This window comes from Denticeps clupeoides, unplaced genomic scaffold (assembly GCF_900700375.1).
Source record: "Denticeps clupeoides unplaced genomic scaffold, fDenClu1.1, whole genome shotgun sequence".
In the NCBI taxonomy this organism is placed as follows: domain Eukaryota; kingdom Metazoa; phylum Chordata; class Actinopteri; order Clupeiformes; family Denticipitidae; genus Denticeps; species Denticeps clupeoides.
Window position 1 is genome coordinate 291,706 of NW_021630069.1, and position 21,230 is coordinate 312,935.

At 41.5% G+C, this 21,230-nt stretch overlaps 4 protein-coding genes across 10 annotated transcripts; all 4 read left to right on the plus strand.

Annotated features, from left to right (window-relative positions):
• Window positions 1–2,677: 2,677 nt before the first annotated feature.
• LOC114782097 (uncharacterized) lies at window positions 2,678–9,828 on the plus strand. Of its 6 annotated transcripts, none has more exons than XM_028968208.1 (11): window positions 2,678–2,901; window positions 3,940–4,143; window positions 5,231–5,296; window positions 5,420–5,530; window positions 5,683–5,799; window positions 5,884–6,024; window positions 7,049–7,117; window positions 7,562–7,656; window positions 7,800–7,853; window positions 7,950–8,016; window positions 8,521–9,828. In XM_028968208.1, exons 1-11 carry the CDS (start codon window positions 2,862–2,864, stop codon window positions 9,498–9,500), a joined length of 1,944 nt encoding a protein of 647 aa, XP_028824041.1. In that variant the 5' UTR covers window positions 2,678–2,861; the 3' UTR covers window positions 9,501–9,828. The 6 variants fall into 6 exon arrangements, with proteins under 6 accessions (XP_028824041.1, XP_028824043.1, XP_028824045.1 ...); XM_028968210.1 differs by having other exon boundaries at window positions 8,536–9,828; XM_028968212.1 differs by having other exon boundaries at window positions 7,583–7,656.
• A 467-nt stretch (window positions 9,829–10,295) lies between these two features.
• cenpa (histone H3-like centromeric protein A) lies at window positions 10,296–14,896 on the plus strand. Its single transcript, XM_028968218.1, has 5 exons — window positions 10,296–10,472; window positions 11,596–11,729; window positions 11,946–12,061; window positions 14,507–14,581; window positions 14,768–14,896. Exons 1-5 carry the CDS (start codon window positions 10,402–10,404, stop codon window positions 14,894–14,896), a joined length of 525 nt encoding a protein of 174 aa, XP_028824051.1. The 5' UTR covers window positions 10,296–10,401.
• A 325-nt stretch (window positions 14,897–15,221) lies between these two features.
• LOC114782098 (LIM/homeobox protein ttx-3-like) lies at window positions 15,222–19,227 on the plus strand. 2 transcript variants are annotated; one of them, XM_028968215.1, is made up of 7 exons: window positions 15,222–15,364; window positions 15,512–15,665; window positions 16,482–16,605; window positions 17,055–17,120; window positions 17,278–17,410; window positions 17,900–18,114; window positions 18,308–19,227. In XM_028968215.1, the coding sequence occupies exons 2-7, from the start codon at window positions 15,643–15,645 to the stop codon at window positions 18,644–18,646; spliced, it is 900 nt and encodes a 299-aa protein (XP_028824048.1). In that variant the 5' UTR covers window positions 15,222–15,364; window positions 15,512–15,642; the 3' UTR covers window positions 18,647–19,227. The 2 variants fall into 2 exon arrangements, with proteins under 2 accessions (XP_028824048.1, XP_028824049.1); XM_028968216.1 differs by lacking the exons at window positions 15,222–15,364; window positions 15,512–15,665 and having other exon boundaries at window positions 16,485–16,675.
• Window positions 19,228–20,192: 965 nt separating this feature from the next.
• On the plus strand, window positions 20,193–21,051 carry qrfp (pyroglutamylated RFamide peptide). The gene is made up of 2 exons (XM_028968217.1): window positions 20,193–20,261; window positions 20,370–21,051. Exons 1-2 carry the CDS (start codon window positions 20,235–20,237, stop codon window positions 20,859–20,861), a joined length of 519 nt encoding a protein of 172 aa, XP_028824050.1. The 5' UTR covers window positions 20,193–20,234; the 3' UTR covers window positions 20,862–21,051.
• Window positions 21,052–21,230: the final 179 nt, after the last annotated feature.

The window sequence follows — 21,230 nt, forward strand, 5'->3', positions numbered from 1 at the left end:
CTGACCAAACACTGCTTGATTCTACAGAAGGCATACTTAATGTGACACACCTTTTAAAATGACATCTCAGTATTAACTACTCTGTCTTTAATAAGTACTTTTCCAGACCAGCGTTCATTACTTTGAGGCACCACCATCTCCTTATCTTTGTTGAGATGCTAATTAAAAGACAAAAAAACACAATGTATTATTAATTGTAAGGTCTTCATACATAAAAATCTATAACATTTTAGAGCATTGCTAAACACATATCTGCATGTACAGCATTGAAGTGGAATGGCTCACCCAAACACATGTACAGGGCATACTAATAAGAGAGGAAAAGGAGGTTGCAAGCAAAACCTTAATTATGTAAATACTGTTTGCACAATAGATAAGTACTGTTTAAATATTTCATGTCATTCTTTTTTTCTTACCATCAACAAGAATTATAACTGTCATAAGAATTTACAGTCTTATACAAGAAAAGAAAATACAACAAGCCATACTGCTAAACGTCTAAAATATAAAAAAAAAAAAAAAAGATAATTCTAGCCCTCTATAGCTATTCATACGCTGCCATCCATCTAGAAGTATAATTACATAAACAAAAATTCACTTACCTTTACTACTCTTCTTACTACACTATACGGAGCTGGGAGCAGATCCTTCTCCTATAGAGCTCCGCAGTTGTGAAACAGCTTGCCTGTCAGTGTCCGGGATTCAGACACAGTCTCAGTGTTTAAATCCAATCTCATCTGTTTTCTCTGGCTTTTTGCTAAAGTCCTAGACCCTCATTTCACTTGATTTTGACGCAGTGTCAATTATAAAGTCCAGTTTATCACAGAGTCCCCCTGTTAGACACAGACAAAGTTAAATTCACCAGTTAGGCTGTCCTAGTTAGGGTACCGGGCCACTGTAGCACCAATATACCATTATAACCACAGATTTCAGTATCGGTCGTACAGTGCAACCGTCTGCCGCTGCTTCTGTTTGTTTTTCTCCGAGACACGGAATCAAGCCCCCAGACTACAGGCAGACCCCAGTGATCAGACCAGCAAATAAATCCTGGTTCCTGACAACTGCTTTACAAGGACAAAACATAAAACAAACCAGAAGGTCACCACAACCACCACCACCGTTACAACTACAGCTTCAGGGATCTTCAAATGGACCAGTAACATCATTACGGACACGTAATCTAGACCATGACACTAAATACATCCTGGACTTCTCCAACCCTACAACTGTAGGACTCATTATATCATATCCAACCCTGCACTGACACCATTTGCAGGCTCACTCTACCCTGGAAGAGGGTCCCTCTCTGTATCACTCCTTCCCAAGGTTTCTTCCTTTCTTTTTTTCTCTCTCCTAGAGTTTTTTTGTGTGGAGTTTTTCCTTGTGTGCAGAAGGGTCAAGTGTGGGGGGTGTCAACTGTAGGGCCTGTCAAAGCCCATTGAGACATACTGTATGTGATTTTGGGCTATATAAGAAATAAATGTTGTTGTTGTATGTAATGAAAGTGTCAATCACTGTTTCCAGATGGTAAGGCGCCTCAGCAGAAAAAAGTACAATTTTACAATTGTTAACCTGTGCATCCATTTTCAGAGTTGAGTCCTTTTTAGCTCCTAGGTTTGTAATCAGTGATTTTTCACAAGGGGCTAGGAGTGCGAGGTCAATACAGGGGTCATCACTACCAGGTTAAAAAACAGAGTGAAAGTTTCATAATAAGGAACCTTTGAGCAGTGGAACCCCAGGTTTTGCTATCCAGTGGATCAGAATGGAGGGTATGAGATAAACTTAAGAAATTCTACTTTGTATTTTTTTCTTTTGAATTGTGGGATGATCACTTTTCCATCTGAGCTATTTAAAACTGGCAAATGGAAGTGAAAGTGATTGTCATTGTGATTAAATTAACCTTCAGCTCCCTCCACAGATTTTCTCTGGGATTAAGGTCTTGAGACTGACTTTGCCACTCCAAGACCTTAAAATGCTTCTTCTTGAGCCAATCCTTTGTTGCCTTTACTTTGTGTTTTGGATCATTATCACGCTGGAATACCCACCTATGACCCATTTTCAATACCCGGTCTGAGGGAAGCAGGTTGTCACCCAAGATTTGAAGGTACATGTCCCTTTCCAAACTCTCTTTGATGTGATGCAGCTGTCCTGTCTCTTTGCAAAGCGTAGTGTTTCCACTTCCATGTTTGATGGTGGGATGTATTATTCCTCCAAACACGATGAGTTGAGTTGATGCCAAAGAGCTCACTTTCACCCAGTTTTCCTCCAAATCAGTTAAATGATTAAATGGTAAACATGTACATGAGCATACATATTTACGTGTGATATTAGGAAAGTTTTGTTTCAAAATTTTGAAACAAATCTAATTCCATAGCAACACAGCAGGAAGGGCATATGGTGTAAGTCTCTTCAATTGTGTGGACAACTAGATAAGTTGATCCGTTGTGGTGAGCCCTAACTGGAAGAAGATATGCTTCTGTCTTAAGAAAACGTGAATTTACACACAATGACACAACTAATACAGAAAAGAAGGCACAGGAGGTCCCTTCGGTGGGACCTGATGTGTGCACTGCCTCATAATCCTCCACGGATCTCCTCGATGTGGAACCAGTAACACTTCACGCGCGTTCCTGTCGGTACTAAAAAGCGGCGGGGCTGCTTACGTCATCAGTACGCGTCCAAATCTGCGCTCCAATCAGAACTACATTCAGTCCGAAGCAGATTGGCGCGAGGTGTTGCGAAGTTTGGATTTAAGACATTTTACTATAAAAATGCATCCCGTTACACCCTGAATAAATGTAGATAATCTCACTTGTGGTAAAAAGCTGTACTGGAGCTTGTGCAGAGAGCATGATTTGGAGATGGACGGAGTGCTTTATCTGACCGCAGACCAACAGAAAGGTGGGGGAAAGGCTTCTTATAGCGCACTACTCACTCAGGACCGATGGAAATTCAAGAAACGTGATTGGTAGCCTAGAGCGTTTTTATAATACATCTCTTAAGGAAAGTTGATCGTCTGTAGAGAAAATAAAAAGGTAGAAGGACGTCCGCAAGCTGAAATGGTGAAATGGACTTTGCAATCAAACGTCAATTTTAAGTGCTTTCTAGCAGGGGACTCGTGCTAGTCCCCTGCGGTTAAGGAAGCGGACCCGTAATTAGAAGGTTGCGGGTTTGAATCCCGAACCGCTGAGGTCCCCTTGATCAAAGCACCGTCCCCACACATGCGAAGGACACGTTTCACTTTGTCACTGTGTGCCGTGCTGGATATCACAATCACTTCACTTTTAATGTTAATGTCCACAGCAGCACAGCACACGGTGCACACAGTGAAATTTGTCCTCTGCATTTAACCCATCATCCTGAGTGAGCAGTGGGCACCATGACAGGTGCCTGGGGGATCGGGATTCGAACCGGGATTCAATGGGGCCGCTTCCTTAATCGTTAGGCCACCACTTCCCCAAAGACTGGATATGCAGATTGTTTTTTAAATACAGCCACTGAGGTGTTACAACTGTGCTGATACTGAATGTATTTGCTGTAGACAGTGGGTATTAAAGAAACAATGTTCAGTAGAATTCGTTTTTGTACTTTTTTGTAAAATTTGGGGGGCAGTTGTTGGACTTGTTGGAGAGTCAATTTCTCCTAACTAGCAAGCAGTCAGAGTCTGTTTAATAGTTTTAAAATAGTTTTTGGTGTGTGTGTGTGTGCATCTAATGCCAGTAATTCACAGTAATCTCAAAGTGAAGTTGACTGTCTTTGTGAAAGACTACATCACAGCACGTTTTGTCCTCTGCTTTTAACCCTTAGTGAGCAGGGTGATTACGCTAGGCCACCACTGCCCATTCCAATCTATTGGAATGTGTAGATAGGCAAAAGTGAATAATTTGCTAATAATTTCCATCTCGGTCTGCAGATTAAAATGACTGTGTGTGTGTGCAGGCAAGTGTAACGCCACTCCAAAGAAAGAGGTGAGGATGCGGCTACAACCTGTGGTGATGCTCAGGAGAATGACATCCAAGGAGATTATTGATTACAGTAGATCTTTGGGAACCAGTCTCAGCCCACCTGATGGTAACGGCTGGGGACACAAAGCTCTGTCAGGGACATCCAGACCTGTGGATTCCACCCCAGAATGTATCAAAGGTGGGATATTTTCAGCCTTAGTGTGACATTCATTTCATGGAAAGCATCTCCTGTATTAAATACTGCTTTATCCATCACTCATATCAGAGCTATGCTTATACAATTCCTGGCTATGGTTAGCACTAGAGGAATCATAGCTTAGTCACATCTGTTTTCAAGATAAGGACAGTTGGTTTGGTTCATTTGAATGAAATATGTTGCTGAATCCATATTCTGATTTTAGAAGAGTGACTCCCTGATTTACAGTGCTCAACATAAATGAGTACACCACCTTTGAATTATGAATTAAAGTATGAATTTAATCAGTAGCTCAATTAACAATTTTCAGAAATTTCACAAGGCTTTTTCCATTCTTGAAGAATTACCTCTTTTAGAGCCTGGATGCTATATGGAGAGTGATGCTCAACTTTGCCACAGGTGTTCGATTGGGTTCAGATCAGGAGACACGGGAAACAGTCACTCCAATTTGGCTTTCTACTGCTTTAGCTAACTACAGTGAACTTGCATTGCGATTTTCTTCAACCCTTCTCATCAGAAGATGCTCCTGACTATTTTTTTTACTTTTGTGGACTGCCTGGACATCTCTATAAGATGGTTGCACTTTCATATTTCTTAAAAGTTTGGGTCACTTTTGCTACAGCATTTTGCCTGATATGTAAATGTGCTGATCTTCTCGTAGCCCTCACCTTTTTTTTTTTAATTTCTCTTCCATGTAAAGCCATAGCTGACAGCATAAAATGGGAAGGGCTTTTCTAGTCACCTGTCTGCTGGACACCTCTTAAATGAATCATTAGACTCACCAGTGGTTGAATGCCTGGTAATTCAAATGTTGAAGTCTTAGGTGTGGCTTTTCTCCTAAGACTAATTGGGGTATACTCACTTTTGCAACATGGGCTTGAATAGATTTGTTAGGAAAATCACTTTTTTGTGTGTGCAAATTAACAAATATTGTTTGCAATCAATGGCCCACACTTTTGTAATTTGTAATATAGTATCTCATAGAAAACTATGATTCTGAAAGAAACTAACAATTTTCTGATAAATGTACATTTATGCTGAACACTGTAACTTTTTGTTTAAAATACAGAATCTGGGCACAATGGTCCAGAGAGCAGCACCTCTGAACAGATGTTCATCAAGAAGGAGGAGACTGGTATGAACTCAATTGGCAACAACACAGTGACATTACATTAATAAATGAGACTCCAAGTCACTCAGCATTTCTCAAAACATGCATAGTTCTCTAACATGCATAATTTCACCCATATGATTCCAGAACCTGCTAATGGTCCTGAGTGCAGTACATCTGGTGCTTTGTTTGTTAAAGAGGAGTCAGATGATATGGCTATTGATGTTCATCACATCCTGGTGTATGACAGAAAAATTGGTATGAGAACTGTTCTTGAAGACTGTCCCTGTAACTACTGATTGTAAGTCGCTCTGGATAAGGGCGTCTGATTAATTATGTAAATTTACTTCTTTCAGTGTACCTGTTGTTGAGATGTAGATGTTACTGATGTTACGAATGTTCAATGGTAGAAGCTGCTGGTGAGGGTCCAGACATCAGGCCCTCTGGTCGCCCGTTTATCAAGGAGGAGTCAGATGATCTTGCTGTTGATGTGCAGCAAAACAGTGTGGAACATTTTTACACAATGGGTATGGTTTTATAATTTATTTAGATTGATTGTTTTTATTAGTAGTCAGCTAAAGCTCAGGCTTGTAAAACCCTTTTGCCTGTAGATGAACACTGCAAACCTCTGAAGCAGGAGCTGGGTTTGGATGTCATTAAGGTGGAGCTGGACTGGCTGCAGCCCATAGTGATGCTCAGACGAATCTCGCCAGCTGACATAGCGTACTACCTGGACAACAGAACCAGACCAGGTACTGTAGAGCCATGTCTATGCCTTTTCCATTAATCACCATTAATCAGGGTGGTAGTAGCCTAGTGGATAACACACTCGCCTATGAACCTGAAGACCCAGGTTCAAATCCCGCTTACTACCATTGTGTCCCTGAGCAAGACACTTAACCCTAAGTTGCTCCAGGAAGACTGTCCCTGTAACTACTGATTGTAAGTCGCTCTGTATAAGGGCGTCTGATAAATGCTGTAAATGTAAAAGTAAATCACAGACAATGACACTGGAATGTTTGAGGTGATGTTCAGAAGCTGTACATAAGAATGTCATGCATAAGATCATATTTTCTCTACAAAGGCCAGACGTTTTCTTGTAATTACAAGAAAACATTAGAAATATATGAAAGCGTTTAATGTATGAACATTTTCTGTAAACCTTTATATACAACTATCATCAACATAGTTCAGAGATATACTCTGTCCTTTCTGATAGTTCTTGGTAGAGGTGCACCGATACCACTTTTTTGGGAAACGAGTATGAGTACTTGCATTTCAGTACTCGCTGATACCGAGTACTTAATAAAAACAGCTTTAGTTATATAATTTAACAAAAAAAAAAAACAAGGGACTAGTTTGGAATTAAGAACATTTATTTAAGAACATGGAGGAGATGCAGGAATCCCACATTTTCTACCTCAAGAGTGGCTGGTCACTCCGTGCAATGTACTCGATAATTGCCTGTGTTATTTTTAAAGCATGTGGATGGTCTGTGGACCGTTCAAACATAGGCATTTCTCAGACCGTGGTATCAGTCCCCGGTATCGAGGGATTTTTTTACGAGTACTTTAGAAAATGTGGTATCAAGGCCGATACCAGATACCGGTATTGGTGCATTCCTAGTTCTTGGAAACATCCAAGATGATCTAATGAAACATGGATTTTTGGGGTGTAGCTGAGTTGGTTGACTGCTGGGATGAAATCAGTTCTGGACAGGTTGTTTTTCACATGATTCAGATGATGTGTGTTTTGGATCTTCATTGTGTTTTATAGCATGTGCTTCCACTGCAGGCAGAGCAGCATTGCCACATTTAGAAGATCACAACTACGCCAAAACTGCAGGTCTGTGGACACACCTCTCTGGAATGTTTAGTCTTTAATGTTTAGTCTGTAATCGGGCCTTAAAAGTGATGAGCGGGGTGGATGTAAGTAGTAGAATATTGCATGTTGAGATGTGTCATACAGGGGGGGTTAAACACACTTCAGTGTACAATAGCTTGTACACAGCCAGAATGAGTGCAGAATGTTGCTACCTCTTGTTTTTTTTTTTTTGTTTGTTTTTTTTAAGAAATAAAAGTATCCTCGGTTAAGATTGTAACATCATAAAAATAATTTAAAAAATGATAATTTTCTAAATTAAGATGTTTTTTATTTATTTAACACTTACATGACAATGTGCTAATAACAGATCTTTTAATCTATTTATTTATTATTTATCCTTTATAGTACTTTATTCTTGATTGTATGACCATGCTTGATAAAATAGAAAAATCTATTTGCTGCCAGTAATGCCTGAATGTTCCTCAGAGAGTGAACATTCTGATGGAAAAGTCTGCCAAGAAGAAGCACAGAGACAAACACACAGGCAGCCGGACAGCAATGTAAGTCCCTGTGCACTTTAACTGTAGGTGTGTATGGATGTACGCATGTTGAGATGTTTGTACATTGGTGCATGAGCGAATGCAACGTAAGTGAGGCTCTACTTATCTACCTCGGTCACTTACTCTTTAAATATTTGGTACAGATGGAGGAGGATGACTATGACAGCGTCTCAACTCTGTCTTCAGATAGTGCACAGGTATAAAACTGGACCTCCAGGTTAAATGTTTGCAACCTTTAATTGAATGATGTCATTGATTATGTTCTGGTTACTGACTCATTCACTCTTGAATAGATGAGAGTAAGATGGAGAACAGAACAGAAAAAGAAGGGACATAAATATCCTAAGAGAATGTACATGGGTAAGACCTGTCTCAATTAATCCTCTGTCTACAGGAATTCATATTTATCTGTTTTTCTTCATAATGCTGTCTTCCTGTATTTTAATGATGTCACTGTGCAGATGTATTATTTTTTATTTATGTACTAACCACTTCGTGCCCTGTCTCATAAGTAGATCTTCCATGTACGTTTGGAATTTAGCAGATTCTCAGGGACCAGTAATTTCAAGTATTGGGTCTGCAGGGGGATGCATATACAACCTTCCATAACCATTAATTGGTGCAGAAGCAAGGCTCCTTGGAACCGTGTCACCCAGACATGGACCCATAATTTGAGAAAGGCTGCATTAGGCTACAGCTTCCCATGGGGATGCTCTAACAGACTGATTACTGACAAACCCCACAGCCAGTGTTGATATCTGTTATTGGCTATTGGTCTTCTGTAATTCTAAATTTGACATGCCTAGTTTACTAACGGTGAGAACTTCTGGACAACCTGCTGATTTCTTTATTAATATGTCAAAGGATTGTATGTTTTAGATCCTGAGGCCTCTAGTGTATCTCAGAAACGACGAAAGATCCTGAGACCACCTGAAGATGGTGATGACGCTTCACAGTTGGAGGACCTTCGCTTCTCATTGGCCGCCGTCCGTCTGAGGAGAAACTCTTCATCTCTGTTCTACACCGGTCTACCCGTCTTTCACTTTCTGGCTTTAGTTTCATTTCTGAGGCCTTTCAGAAATGAGATGTTTCCACTCTGCCTCACTGATCAGATCCTAATGACACTAATGAGGCTAAAACTGAACCTCCTCACCTTTGACCTGGCTTTTCAGTTTAATGTGACATTAAGGCAGGTGGATGAAATAATAACCTTCTGGATTGATGTAATGTCTGAGCGTTGCAAAACCTTCACGCCATGGCTGCCCAGAGCCGTTGTTTGCAGAAGCGTACCAGCCGAAATCCGCAACACTTTTCCCAATACAACATGCGTCATTGACTACATGTACAGTTTCATGATGAAACCAAACAACTTTTTGTTCAGGGGCATGTCCTACAGAATGCGGCGGCAATGGCTCAGAAACCACTCTGTCAAAATGCTGGTTGTTTTTGCACCGACTGGGTTAATCATGTTTATCTCTGGCACATATGAGAGTAAGTGCAGTGATAGGTACGTGATGTCTGACTCAACCTTTCTGGACTGTCTGGCTCCTGGGGACAAGGTCCTGGCCTACCGGCCATTTGCAGTCAAGAATTTACTGGAGGAGCAGCATCACGTGACTCTCAACACACCAGTACTTGCCTGCAGGAGACGCCAACGGACTGCTCACATCAAAAACCTGACAGATGGGACTAAAAGCATACGACAAGCAATCCGCCGCCTCCAAACTTTCAAAGTATTATCCCTCTGTGGAGCAGCTGCACAGACCCCGACATTCCACAAGCTATTAAAGATCTGTGCCGCACTTGTGAATTTAAGGAGTAAAGTTATCCTTCCAGACAATTAAAGTGGTTTCCACAGTACAATTTGAATAATGGTTATTAGGTAATTAAAAAGATGAATGCTATAAAGATCTGTGTACCTCATGCTTCTCTTATCCTCTTGATGCTTTTAATTATTTATTTTATTCTCTGTTTTTTCTTTAAACTTGTTCTCATTTTCAGTCTGCTCTTAATGACCCAGATTGTGAAGTGACATCAATACTGCCTTCCCTGAGTTCCTCACATTTTGCTGTGCTCTAGCCATTGTGAAGAGCATTTGGTTGTGGAATCCTGCAGCTTGATGGGTGGGATGTCAAATCTGCATCTTCAGGTCTCAGCCTGATTAAAGGCATATGAGAGGACTGGTGAGGCGCTGTATTGCTGTATCAGGAACCAATAAATGTGTGTCTTGCATATGTTGAGGTGCTTTCATTTTTTTTGTACTTTGGTTGATTTTTGGTTGATTTGGTCTTTGTGATACATCCAGTGGGCAGCCCTGAACTGTGACTGGGGACTGTACCTTTTCCTTAGCTGTTTTATGGACTTTTTTTTTTTTTTTTTGATTGTCATTGTGATACACTGCAGCACAGCACACGGTGACACAACGAAATGTGTCCTCTGCTTTTAACCCATCACCCTTGGTGGGTAGTGGGCAGCCATGACAGGCGCCCGGGGAGAAGTGTGTGGGGACGGTACATTGCTCAGTGGCACCTTACTATTTATGGTCTTGTGTTGTCCGTGTAAAAGTATTACTTCTCCATATTGTGTGTTGGTTTTATCCATTTGAGTGCGATTAAGTAATGTCACGGCTGGAGATTGTTCAGTGATTCCAGTGATTTTAAATATTTATACACACCGTGCCCCATTACTGCTGTTAAGCATGGTCACTTCCAGGAGGTTTGGCCACGCCCCCTGTGACGTAGACCAATGAGAGTAAGTCCGCGTGGTTTGAATCCGCTCCTCTGCAGCTTTTGTTGTGCAGCTCCGTGGACACGCTGGTAAGCATCTTGTAACGCGTGTATTCGTTGTGCACCCTGCGTGTTGATTACAATTTGCCGGATCGGTCAGAGGTCAAGCTGATTCGCGTTTGTTTCAGTCTGTAGCGGTTTAATTTGGACGGTACTAGTTGGAACGTCGTGAGAAGGCCGTACAATCGGGACGGGGACAAATCTTACGAAAACACCGTTAAAAACTACTTCATGGTAATGTAACGCGTTAAAACCAACCTCCAGCTGATGTTTAATTCAAGCTGTCTTAATTGTCCTTTCTGTGCTGCTGTTGGAAGTTCTGTGGAAGAGAATCTTTCTTACTTACTACAAATTAACAAGCAAAAGCTCATTTCATTCGGTTTCTGATGAACGTTAGTATGACGTTATTGGAATTTTTACAATATTTATCAGTACATCCAAAATAGTAGGATTTGACTGGATTGGTGTGACTTGATTATGCAGGACTCAGCCCAGGGTTTCTTCCTAATCTAGCTTTTAAAATGCAGCCTTAACCGTGGCCATTCACAACAATTTTGAGGGTTTGTGCAAAGTGACTTACAGTTTGGTCAACAGTCAAGCAAAGGGCTACAGGATGAATATAAGCAGTACAGTCAGATTCTTGTGAGAGGAAGTGCTCTCTTAATAGATGAATTGTGCTTTTATAAAATGTATTTATAGAGCACAGTTAGAAGACAACTCCTACATATGTACTGTACAAAGATGGTGCAGTTAAAATACATTTAATTGATGGGCCTAACCTAATTTCTGAAATTAAAGCGTTCCATAATTTTGGAGCTTAAATTGCAAAGAACATTCACCCCAGATGTCCTGTTTGACTTTGGTACTACCAACATTTTCGGTTGGTAGAACTCAGCACCATTAAAGGATTTTCTGTGTTCTACTGTAAGTGCTTGTGCTTGTGTTTTTTTCAATGTGAATGCATAGTGAACACAGCAAGCAGAGCATATGGTGAGACAACAAAATGTCCATCACCTTGTGAGCAGTGGGCAGCCAAGAAATGCTCCCAGGCAGCAGTGTGTGGGGACTATTCTTCATATGCATTCATCAGATCAGAGTGGCACAGTAGCATCCCCTACATTACTCCAGTCACAAGATGATTTGTGTCTCCTAGGACAACAGTTTTGACATCTGTCACCAACATGCGGCATGATGGCTCTTCTCGCAGGAGGAAGGCTAGGACACCCCAACGGCGATCTCCACCTGCACCCACCCCATCGCGGTCCCGTCGAGACAGTGGCCCATCAGGTCAGGAATGACCAACATTGCTGTGATGCTTGTAGAAGTATTTTAAAGGAACCATCTGATTAAAATGATTGTTCATTTGACATCTTTCTACAACAGTAGTGACTTAAAACTCCTTCTGTCATCTCAAGTGTTATCCTATAATAATATTATGTTAGTCAGAAGTGTAGCATGTGTTTATATCTTTTTTTTTCTTTTTTTTTTCTTTTTTTTTTAAAGAGGCATCACCAAAGAAGAAGAGACGTTTTCGTCCAGGAACAAAAGCTTTAATGGAGATCAGGAAATACCAGAAGTCAACAAATCTACTACTGCGCAAAGCTCCATTTGCTCGACTGGTAGGAGAAGGTGGTTTTAAATATTTTCCATTGCATCTGGAAAGTATTCACAGAACATCACTTTTTTCACATTTTGTTATGTTACAGCCTTATTCCAAAATGGATTAAAACATTTCCCTCGATTTTATACACAGTAACCCATAATGTCATGAAAAGTTTACTTGAGAATTTGACAGATTTATTTAAAAAAGGTATTCACGTGTACATATGTATTCACAGCCTTTGCCTTAGTTATTTTGTCCATACACCTTTGGCAGCAATTACAGCCTTAAGTCTTTTTGAAGCTTGGCACACCTATCCTTGGCCAGTTTGGCCCATTCCTCATTGCAGCAAGCTCCGTCAGGTTGGATGGGAAGCGTTGGTGTACAGCCATTTTAAGATCTCTACAGAGATGTTAGATTTGATTCAAGTCTGGGCCACTCAAGGACATTTACAGTTGTGTGAATCAAGTCCTTTGATATCTTGGCTGTGTGCTTAGGGTTATTGTCCTGCTGAAAGAGTGCTCTAGAGCAGGTTTTCCTCCAGGAAGCCTCTGTACATTGCAGTCATATTTCCCTCTATCTTGACTAGTCTCCCATTTCCTGCAGCTGAAAAATATCCCCACAGCATGATGTTGCAACCACCATGCTTTACTTTAGGGGTGGTATTGGCCAGCGGTGCCTGGTTTCCTCCAAATGTGATGCGTACCATTAACACCAAAGAGCTGAGTCTTTGTCTCATCAGACCAATGAATTTTGTTTATCTTGGTTTGAGTCATTCAGGTACGTTTTGGCGAGCTCCAGGCAGGCTGCCATGTGCCTCTTACTAAGGACTGGCTTCCATCTGGCCACTCTACCATACAGGCCTGAGTGGTTGATTGCAGCAGATGTTTGTCTTTCTAGAATGTTCTCTGCCAAACTAGGACCTCTGGAGCCCTGACAGAGTGACCATCCTGACTAAGGTCCTTCTTTCCCGACAGCTCAGTTCAGATGGCTGGCCAGCTCTAGGAAGAGTCCTGGTGTTTTTTTAACTGCTTCCACTTATGGATGATGGAGGCCACTGTGTTCATTGGGACCAGAAAAAATTCTGTTTGCCTCAAGACAATCCTGTCTCAAAGGTCTACAGGCAGTCCCTTTGACCTCATGCTTGGTTTGAGCTCTGACATGAACGGTCAACTGTGGGACTTTATATAGACAGGTGTGTACTTTTCCAAACCATGTCCAACTTTTTTTTTTCTCCACTGGTTTACTCTGATTAAGCTGCAGAAAGCAGAGGAATGAGCAGAGCAAAGAGGGTGCACCAAGCTTCATGGCAAAGGTTGTGAAATCATTTACGGGATTTGGCAGACGCCCTTATCCAGAGCGACTTATAACGTGAATACTTATGTACATGTGAAGTGATTGACATTGTGTCATAAATAAAACCGGTTGCCAAGTAAACATTTTTCACATTTTCATTATGGGGTGTAGAATTCTGAGGGGGAAAAAATAATTGAATCCATTTTGGAATAAGACTGTAGTAAAATGGGATTCTGATACACTTCTATTTATACACAGACATACACCGTGTGGGAAATAATTATTTGAACCCCTGCTTAGGGCTGTGTTAAATGTAACTGTTTATCATGTGTATCAAGTTATAATACACTTTTTACAGATATATCAACATATAGCATAACCAAATACCAAAACAATATCTGGGCAATTCTACTGAAAGTGGACTTTGTCACACCCATAAGGCCAGTGAAAAATATTTTAGTTACATTATGCTTCATATTTTATCATGCAGTCCCTTCAGGATTCCAAGATTTTATTTTGTGATTTTTAAAATCATAATAACTTTTTGTGCACAAGGCACCAAATAGGCTAGGACCGAGCTGGTCATTTCCATGCATGCTGTCGGTACCCAATCAGTACCACTTGCGCGATCGGTTGTGCACATGCGTGGTACGAATTGGACGCTGACTCATGCTGCACATACGGATTAATGACAGATCGAAGGCTTGTTTTATTTGTTGCATTTTCAGTATTTTTAAGATTCCCTTTTCATGATTGAAGGATTAAATAATTTTTTGTTTGGAAACCCAGCCATGCTCTCTGTGCTGCCGCCCAATGGGCGTGGTTTCACGCAGGTGAAGCAACTTTGTCATTGTGATGAGGACTGGATATTTCTCCCGTTGGCCAAATGTATATCGCATACCGTTTATACTGCGCAGCCCTGCCCCTGCTGATTTTGGAATTTTGCCCACTTACAAATCAGACTTACTATCAGTCTGTAGTTTCAATGGTAGGTTTATTTGAACAGTGAGAGACAGAAATATTTCAAAAGAAAATCCTCTCGTCAATAGAACCTTTTATAAACACATTAACTTTGAAAACTGCTGAATATAATGTGTGTGTATGTATCATCATAGACATTATTTCTCCATCGTTCTTTCTAAACCCCTCTGCTCTCTGTGGTTGGCAGGTGAGAGAGGTTTGCCAGATGTTCAGCAGGGGAGGGCTGCTGTGGCAGGCTTACGCCATCATGGCTCTGCAGGAGGTACAGTATCACTTTCATTCGCTTTCTTTATTCATTTCATAAACAGATGATATAATGGAAAACAGATCGAGGTTTCTGTAATATTTTAGATTGGCCCTCTGTTCATTGTTGTGAAGTTTGTACTGCTGATGGAGGTGATGTTGATGGAAATGGTGATGATGATGATGATGATTTCTCCCTTTATAGGCTGCAGAGGCATTTCTGGTTCGCCTTTTCTCAGATGCCAACCTCTGTGCAATCCATGCCAAGAGAGTCACGTTGTTCCCCCGTGACTTGCAGCTGGCACGGCGGATTCGTGGCATTGAGACGCTGTGAGGGAGGAAATTTTCTTGTTCCATGCATCTGTACATAGTCTGATCATATTAGATTAGAAAAAAATGCTATTTTACTATTGTAATATTAATTCAGAGTTTCAGTTTGTATTTTTATTTCAATAAATGTTGTACTGAAAGCATGTCAGTGTGTTCCTTTTTTTTTTAATTATTATTATGTAAATGCAACTTTCATATGTTTGTCAAACACTGATCTTAAGTGCTGTTGGTGCAGGGCCAGTACGAGCTGGAGATGCTCTATAATCCTTAACCATCATGTTAAATTAGTCCCTAAGGACCAGGTCTCCACCCACAGCCTTCCCCATCTATGCAGCAGGTAGAGCTGGTGTCAGGTGTGGGTGGATTGTTCAGACCTGAATACATCACCAGGAGCTGCTTACATGTGCAAATTGACTGAATTGACCTTTTCTTGAAAGAGTTTCTTCAGTTCATTCCATTATCAGATTGTAAGGTAAGGCTTTATAGATCTTGTGCTGTGGCACCTTGTACTATCCTTAAATCACAATGCAGTGTCTTGTGTCTATTGTCTCATATTACTTTTTAACATAAAGAAAGATCCAGCTGTAAAATTTGTAATTATAAACATTCCCTATTTCAGCGGCAAAATGTCACTGGAGGAAGGCAGCCTAGGGGACTTACAGTACAATAGCTTCCATGACAACAAGGCAGGTGGGGAGGAGTTTCTGGTTGAAGAGCTTTCTGGAGTCAGCGTAATAAACAAAATTGTACATGACTCTGAACTGGATATGCAGGTATGCAGAAAATATTCTTAAAGTCTGATCATGAAAAAATGGCTTGTTCCTGTAATGTTTGCTCTTGTCAACATCTTTAAAAAAATGTATTACCATGCTATAAATTGTCCCATCTAATGATTTCTCGGCAGTCAAAAACCATCCTTTCATGATCAAACACCAGTTGTGTTAAAAATAAAAATCAATCAAATGGCATGTTTTGGTAAAATATATTGTGAGAGCAAATTGTTGTGGAAAATTGATATTTGATTTGCTTCACATGTCTTACGGATTAACACCTTAAATGTCATTTTATGACAAAAGTGCAGTGCAAAAGATACAGCAAATCATGTTGAAAAGTGAAAACTGGTTTTGTTTATACTCTAGACAAACTTATTCTGGCAGAAGTAGGGATGTAAAAGTTCAGGCTGGGAGGGTAATACTTCAGATTCTGTTAACCATCTAACAAAACTAAATATGATAAATAACATTTATCATGCTTACCAGAATAAACACTAAACTAGCCAACCACAAGAGCTCTGTTCTCTCTGCATTTACATTTACAGCATTTATCAGACGCCCTTATCCAGAGCGACTTACAATCAGTAGTTACAGGGACAGTCCCGCCCCCCTGGAGACACTCAGGGTTAAGTGTCTTGCTCAGGGACACAATGGTAGTAAGTCGGGTTTGAACCTGGGTGTTCTGGTTCATAGGCCAGTGTGTTACCCACTAGGCTACTACCACCCTACATCTCTACCCTAAACAAGTGCACAGAAAAAAAAAAAAAAAAAACATAATATGTGCTCTGTAATGTAATTTTTGTGTCTGTTTCACAGGCCCCTTCTGCAGATGAGCATTTTATGTGTGCTGGCTGTGGGGAGCAAGTCACTGACAGGTTCATCTTACTGGCTGCAGGACAGGCGTGGCATGGGGCATGTCTCCGCTGCAGCCAGTGCCAATGTGAGCTTCAGACTTACTCATCACTATTCTTTCGAAATGGAAACATCTACTGCCAGCAGGATTACTGCAGGTATCCAATCTACAAAGTCTAGGTGTAGATGGGTGGAGAAGAGTATGCAAGGCCAGAGACAAAATTCAGGTTTACTTATCATAATGTTGCATTGAGGTGTCATTGCCTCCCTTTGGCTGTTCCTGTCAGGAGTTGACACAGCAAATCAACCGGTTTGGTTCTCCGCACAAAGATTATGCAACAGTTTTATGCTGGATGCCCTTCCTGATGCAACCCTCCCAAGAAACCAAATAACCTCCAAAAGCACAAAATGCATCAGTGGCTGGGTTGCATTGAGATAATAAAGAATAAATGTCCATAATTTATCAGGGTGATTAATATTAAATTTTTGTCATGTGTACATCTGCTTATTAAATCCTGTCTACGTCCCCTCTCACAGATTATTTGGAGTCGGCCAATGTGCTCGCTGCTCTCAGCTGATCCCCAGCTCCGCTCTGGTCATGAGGTCTGGTGAGATGACTTTTCACCCCATTGCTTTTCTTGTCAGGTTTGTCTAATCCTCTGAGCATGCATCAATACCTGGACAGGGTCTAAACACACATCAACATCATGTTGCTTGATTCTGTTTTTATCCAGACTTAATTGATTCTGTTGATATTCAGGAGTGTGATGTGACTTTGCTTCCTGGCCACTTGTACTGCATGGAGGGGCAGAGTCTCTTCTGTCAGTCTCATTACCATAGCAACAGTATTACACCTCCATTCCCAAGTCCAGTCAATCAAATGCAGCAAGATTGTAAGTATAAGGACAAGATAACTTCATTTACACATGACCACTCATCAGACATAACAACATTATGGCCAGCTGATTTTACTGCAGTACTGCCATCATGGAAAACTGCTGAAGGGGTTTACTTGGTCAAAAACCAAGTAAAAAATTGGTGAAATGCATCAAAGTAACACTCACATGCAGCTTTTGGTGGGGCAAATAGCCACTCTGGGCAGTCTGGCGCTATACACAACAAACTGTGATGCACTGTGTGTCCTGACACCCTTCTATCAGAACCAGCATGAACCTCATCTACTGTGCTTTGACCCAGCTGTGTTGTTAGTCCTCAATATCCTCACAATTCCCCATATTTTGTGCTAGCAAAACATCAACAAAAAAAACTTGCTTCCTAATATATCTAGGTCCCAGTTTAAGCACTGGTTCACTTCTGCTGTGTAGTGTTACTGGTGTTTGGTGTATATGGCAAGATGCTCATTCAACCCTTTTTCTCCTCAGTGGGAGAGGCGGAGTCAGTTCAGAGTCCTAAGCTACCACAGGAGGAGAGTGCTGTCATGGGCACGACCAGCGGACATACTAAGCGAATTAGAACCTGTTTCCGTAACGAGCAGCTGAGGGCCCTGGAGTCGTACTTTGCCCTAAAGCACAACCCTGACGGCAAGGACTGGAGCTGCCTGTCTCATAAGACTGGCCTTCCCAAGAGAGTCTTACAGGTCTGGCTCTGCGTTTATAACCAAGGACTATCTGCAGAGTGTGTGATCTCAGCATTATTGTATGTACGTGTGTGTGTGTGTGTGTGTATGACGGACCACAGAGGGCCATGGTGAGGATTTGAATGGACAGAGAATGAGAAGGAGAATTGTTGAAGAATTAAATAATTAAATTTACCTGCCTTCTTTCTTCCAGGTATGGTTTCAGAATGCTCGTGCTAAACTTAGACGCTCACTATCAGCTGACATGGGACTGGAATCTCCAACAGGTTCTGTTAGCTCTGAGACTTATTCAAAGCATGCCCAGGAACTCCAAACTAGTACCATCAACCAGTCAGAGCTCTCCTTACTGGTCCCACCTGCTGGTGACACCAAACAATGCTCTGCCAAGAAACCAATGGGATACAGAAATGCAGTATGTCTGGGCTACAGTGCTCAGGAGGAATCAAATCTATCTCTAAATGTTGATCTCAGAGAACCAGGAGAAGGCAATTGGGATAGCCTTGCGATGGCAAAACAGCCATATTACTGTTAGAGATGTGTGGGGCAATGGTGGCCTAGTGGGTAAGAAAGTAATCAGAAGGTTGCCGGTTCAAATCCTGAACCGCCAAGGTACCACTGAGCAAAGCCACGTCCCCACACACTGCTCCCCGGGCGCCTTTCATGGCTGCCCACTACCCACCTAGGGTGTGCTGTGCTGCTGTGTTTCACAATGACAGTCACTTCACTTTCATGTCACTTTCAGATATCATAACTGCTTGTGTGTCTTTATGTGGGTTGTTTATAGTATATGTATAAAATGTGTGTGTGAAAAAACAGTGTGTTCATGAGAATGTTAGATTTGCTGTCACTGTTATAAGAAGACTCTTGTCCTTCTGTTTAAATTAATTGATCAGTGTATATGCTTCATATTCATAAGAACCATTTTTACTATCAACTGGCCTCAAACAATCTTCTCTGCAGCTTCTACACCATCCACTATTTTAAAAAACAAAGCAGTTTGGTGACTTATCCCAATACAGATGTTAAGTCATTTACAGTTATTTCTGAGGTCTGTGCCTTTGTGTGGGTGTGTGTGTGTGTACATGTAATAAACATGTTGTGTTTTCTGTCTCATTTCATTTTCATTTGCTTCTGATAGGTGGGTGATGAAAGAAGCTCCAGGCTTCCTGAGCCTGACATGGAGCTATGAGGTTTTGAAAGCCTAGACAGTTTCACTATGTGTTATTAACCCTTTTTAATCGTTTTAAACCTAGCTGTTATTTGCTGTGAACACACAGAGTGGTTAGCTAGTCAGTTTCTTGTTCTTACCTGACAGAAGTAGCACCCAGTTTGGACCTGCTGCTGTAGCCCTTCTGCGAGCCCTAGTGTTGTGCGTTCAGAGGTGGGATTCTGCATACTTTGGTTGTAACTGGTGGTTACTACTGAGCCACTGTTGCTTTTCTGACATCTCAAATTAGTTCTGCCCTTTCTCCTCTGACCTCTTACGCCAAAAAGGTAGTTATTGGATATTTTCTCTTTTTCAGACCTTGCATGAAAATTCCAGTAGATTAGCAGTTTCTGAAACATTAAGACCAATCTATCTAGCTCCAACAACCATGCCATATCCAAAGTCACTTCAATCCCATTTTATCCCCTGTTTATGCTCTGCTTCAGCAAGTTGCACTGTGATTGGCTGATTATTGGCTGTACAGGTATACCTAATAAAGTGGCAGGTGCGTATATGTGTCTGACTGTTAACTGAACTTCAGCAACTGAAGCTTCGTGAAATTCTTCCAAAATACTGCATTACCTCTTTCATCTGAAACACCCAGGAATTACGTCAAAGAAGCTAATGATGTCACACATTTGGAACAGGCTAAATTACTTCATGATGTGGAGCCCAGAAGTGAAATTCTTCTACGTCTTTCTCTCTTTTCCTGGCAAGAGGAGAGACAGGACAATGGGTTTCTGGGCTCACTTAATTTAGACTGCACTAGTAAGGCCACTAATTGGTCACTTTGTGTCCACCAGTTAAGCTCACTATGTTTCTATGACACAGGAATTTTGATGGTACAATTGCACTGTCTTTTTTAGCTACGGCATTATTTTACGTCAAAGGCTGGGAAAACCAATCGCAAGCCATGGAGAACAGTATATGTGTGCTTCAGGTGAGTGGCTGCAAAACCAAGGCAGAGCGGAAAACCTCACTGATCAAGGTAACCTGCGTCTGTGAGTATGTATCGCTCTCTTCATCTGGGTGTTCTGTGTTTGACCAGGTTTTTTACATTCTGTGGCTCCAGATGAGAACTCTGCCAGCTCACCTGTCATGCTCAGCATGTTCAGCTCATGCCCTTGTCTCTCTGGTGCTGCTGGTTCTCATTCCCAGTGGAGACACCCTTCCTCTGGCCCTGCTGCCCAGACTGGTGGAGGCTGGGCTACTCCAGCACAAGGCTTCACTTGGGGCTCCAAGTCCTGCTGCTATGCCTCCTGTCTGGGAGTTTTTACCGGAGCCTGAACACTCAAGAATGCTTGTGGGTGAGGTACTGGAGCGGGGCTGGAACCAGGCTTTCCGGAGGGGTCTACACGACGAATTTGGTAAGAGACCACTGGGCACCCTCCCTGAAGGGTTCCTGAATGCTCTGCATTATCCGGATGCAAGTGAGGAAGGGGGAGAGAAGAGGAACGATGCACTCAACTCCATTGCTGGAGGGCTACAGGCCTTCAACAGGCAGAAGGGAGGCTTTGGGTTCCGCTTTGGGAGGAAGTAGAAGAGGACTGGGCTGGAAGAGTGGAACTCAGGGAGGGTGTGGATGAGTTCAGGAACCCAGCAAGAAGTCATGAGTTCTATGTCAGCATTTCTCTGTGTGTATGTTGGAGTGTGAGAGGGAAAAGGCTTCCCTGGGAATTTTAAATATGTTTTACTCATTTTTTTTTTTTTTTGCAGTAATTTCCTTTAAATTGAGCTATTAGAACCAATGTCCACCTCAGATGCTAATATATTATTCCAACTTCCACTGTTCTACGCCTTTCTTTAGATGATTCTGTACTGTGAACTTCCTTGTTTGTTCCTTCTGGATGCACACAATGTATATTGTTGAATAAAGTGTGTCACTGTAAACTGTAAAGACTGCAAATGA

Bases quoted from the DNA above. Each gene is read 5' to 3' on its own strand.
- LOC114782097 (XM_028968208.1), top strand. From the start codon at position 2,862: ATGGACGGAGTGCTTTATCTGACCGCAGACCAACAGAAAG. The intron at 2,902-3,939 runs GTGGGGGAAAGG...GTGTGTGTGCAG, and splicing joins GACCGCAGACCAACAGAAAG to GCAAGTGTAACGCCACTCCA. The intron at 5,531-5,682 runs GTATGAGAACTG...GTTCAATGGTAG, and splicing joins GGTGTATGACAGAAAAATTG to AAGCTGCTGGTGAGGGTCCA.
- cenpa (XM_028968218.1), top strand. From the start codon at position 10,402: ATGAGAGTAAGTCCGCGTGGTTTGAATCCGCTCCTCTGCAGCTTTTGT. The intron at 11,730-11,945 runs GTCAGGAATGAC...TTTTTTTTAAAG, and splicing joins TCGAGACAGTGGCCCATCAG to AGGCATCACCAAAGAAGAAG. The intron at 14,582-14,767 runs GTACAGTATCAC...CTCCCTTTATAG, and splicing joins CCATCATGGCTCTGCAGGAG to GCTGCAGAGGCATTTCTGGT.
- LOC114782098 (XM_028968215.1), top strand. From the start codon at position 15,643: ATGACTCTGAACTGGATATGCAG. The intron at 17,121-17,277 runs GTCTGGTGAGAT...GTTGATATTCAG, and splicing joins AGCTCCGCTCTGGTCATGAG to GAGTGTGATGTGACTTTGCT. The intron at 17,411-17,899 runs GTAAGTATAAGG...TTTTCTCCTCAG, and splicing joins CAATCAAATGCAGCAAGATT to TGGGAGAGGCGGAGTCAGTT.
- qrfp (XM_028968217.1), top strand. From the start codon at position 20,235: ATGGAGAACAGTATATGTGTGCTTCAG. The intron at 20,262-20,369 runs GTGAGTGGCTGC...GTGTTTGACCAG, and splicing joins ACAGTATATGTGTGCTTCAG to GTTTTTTACATTCTGTGGCT.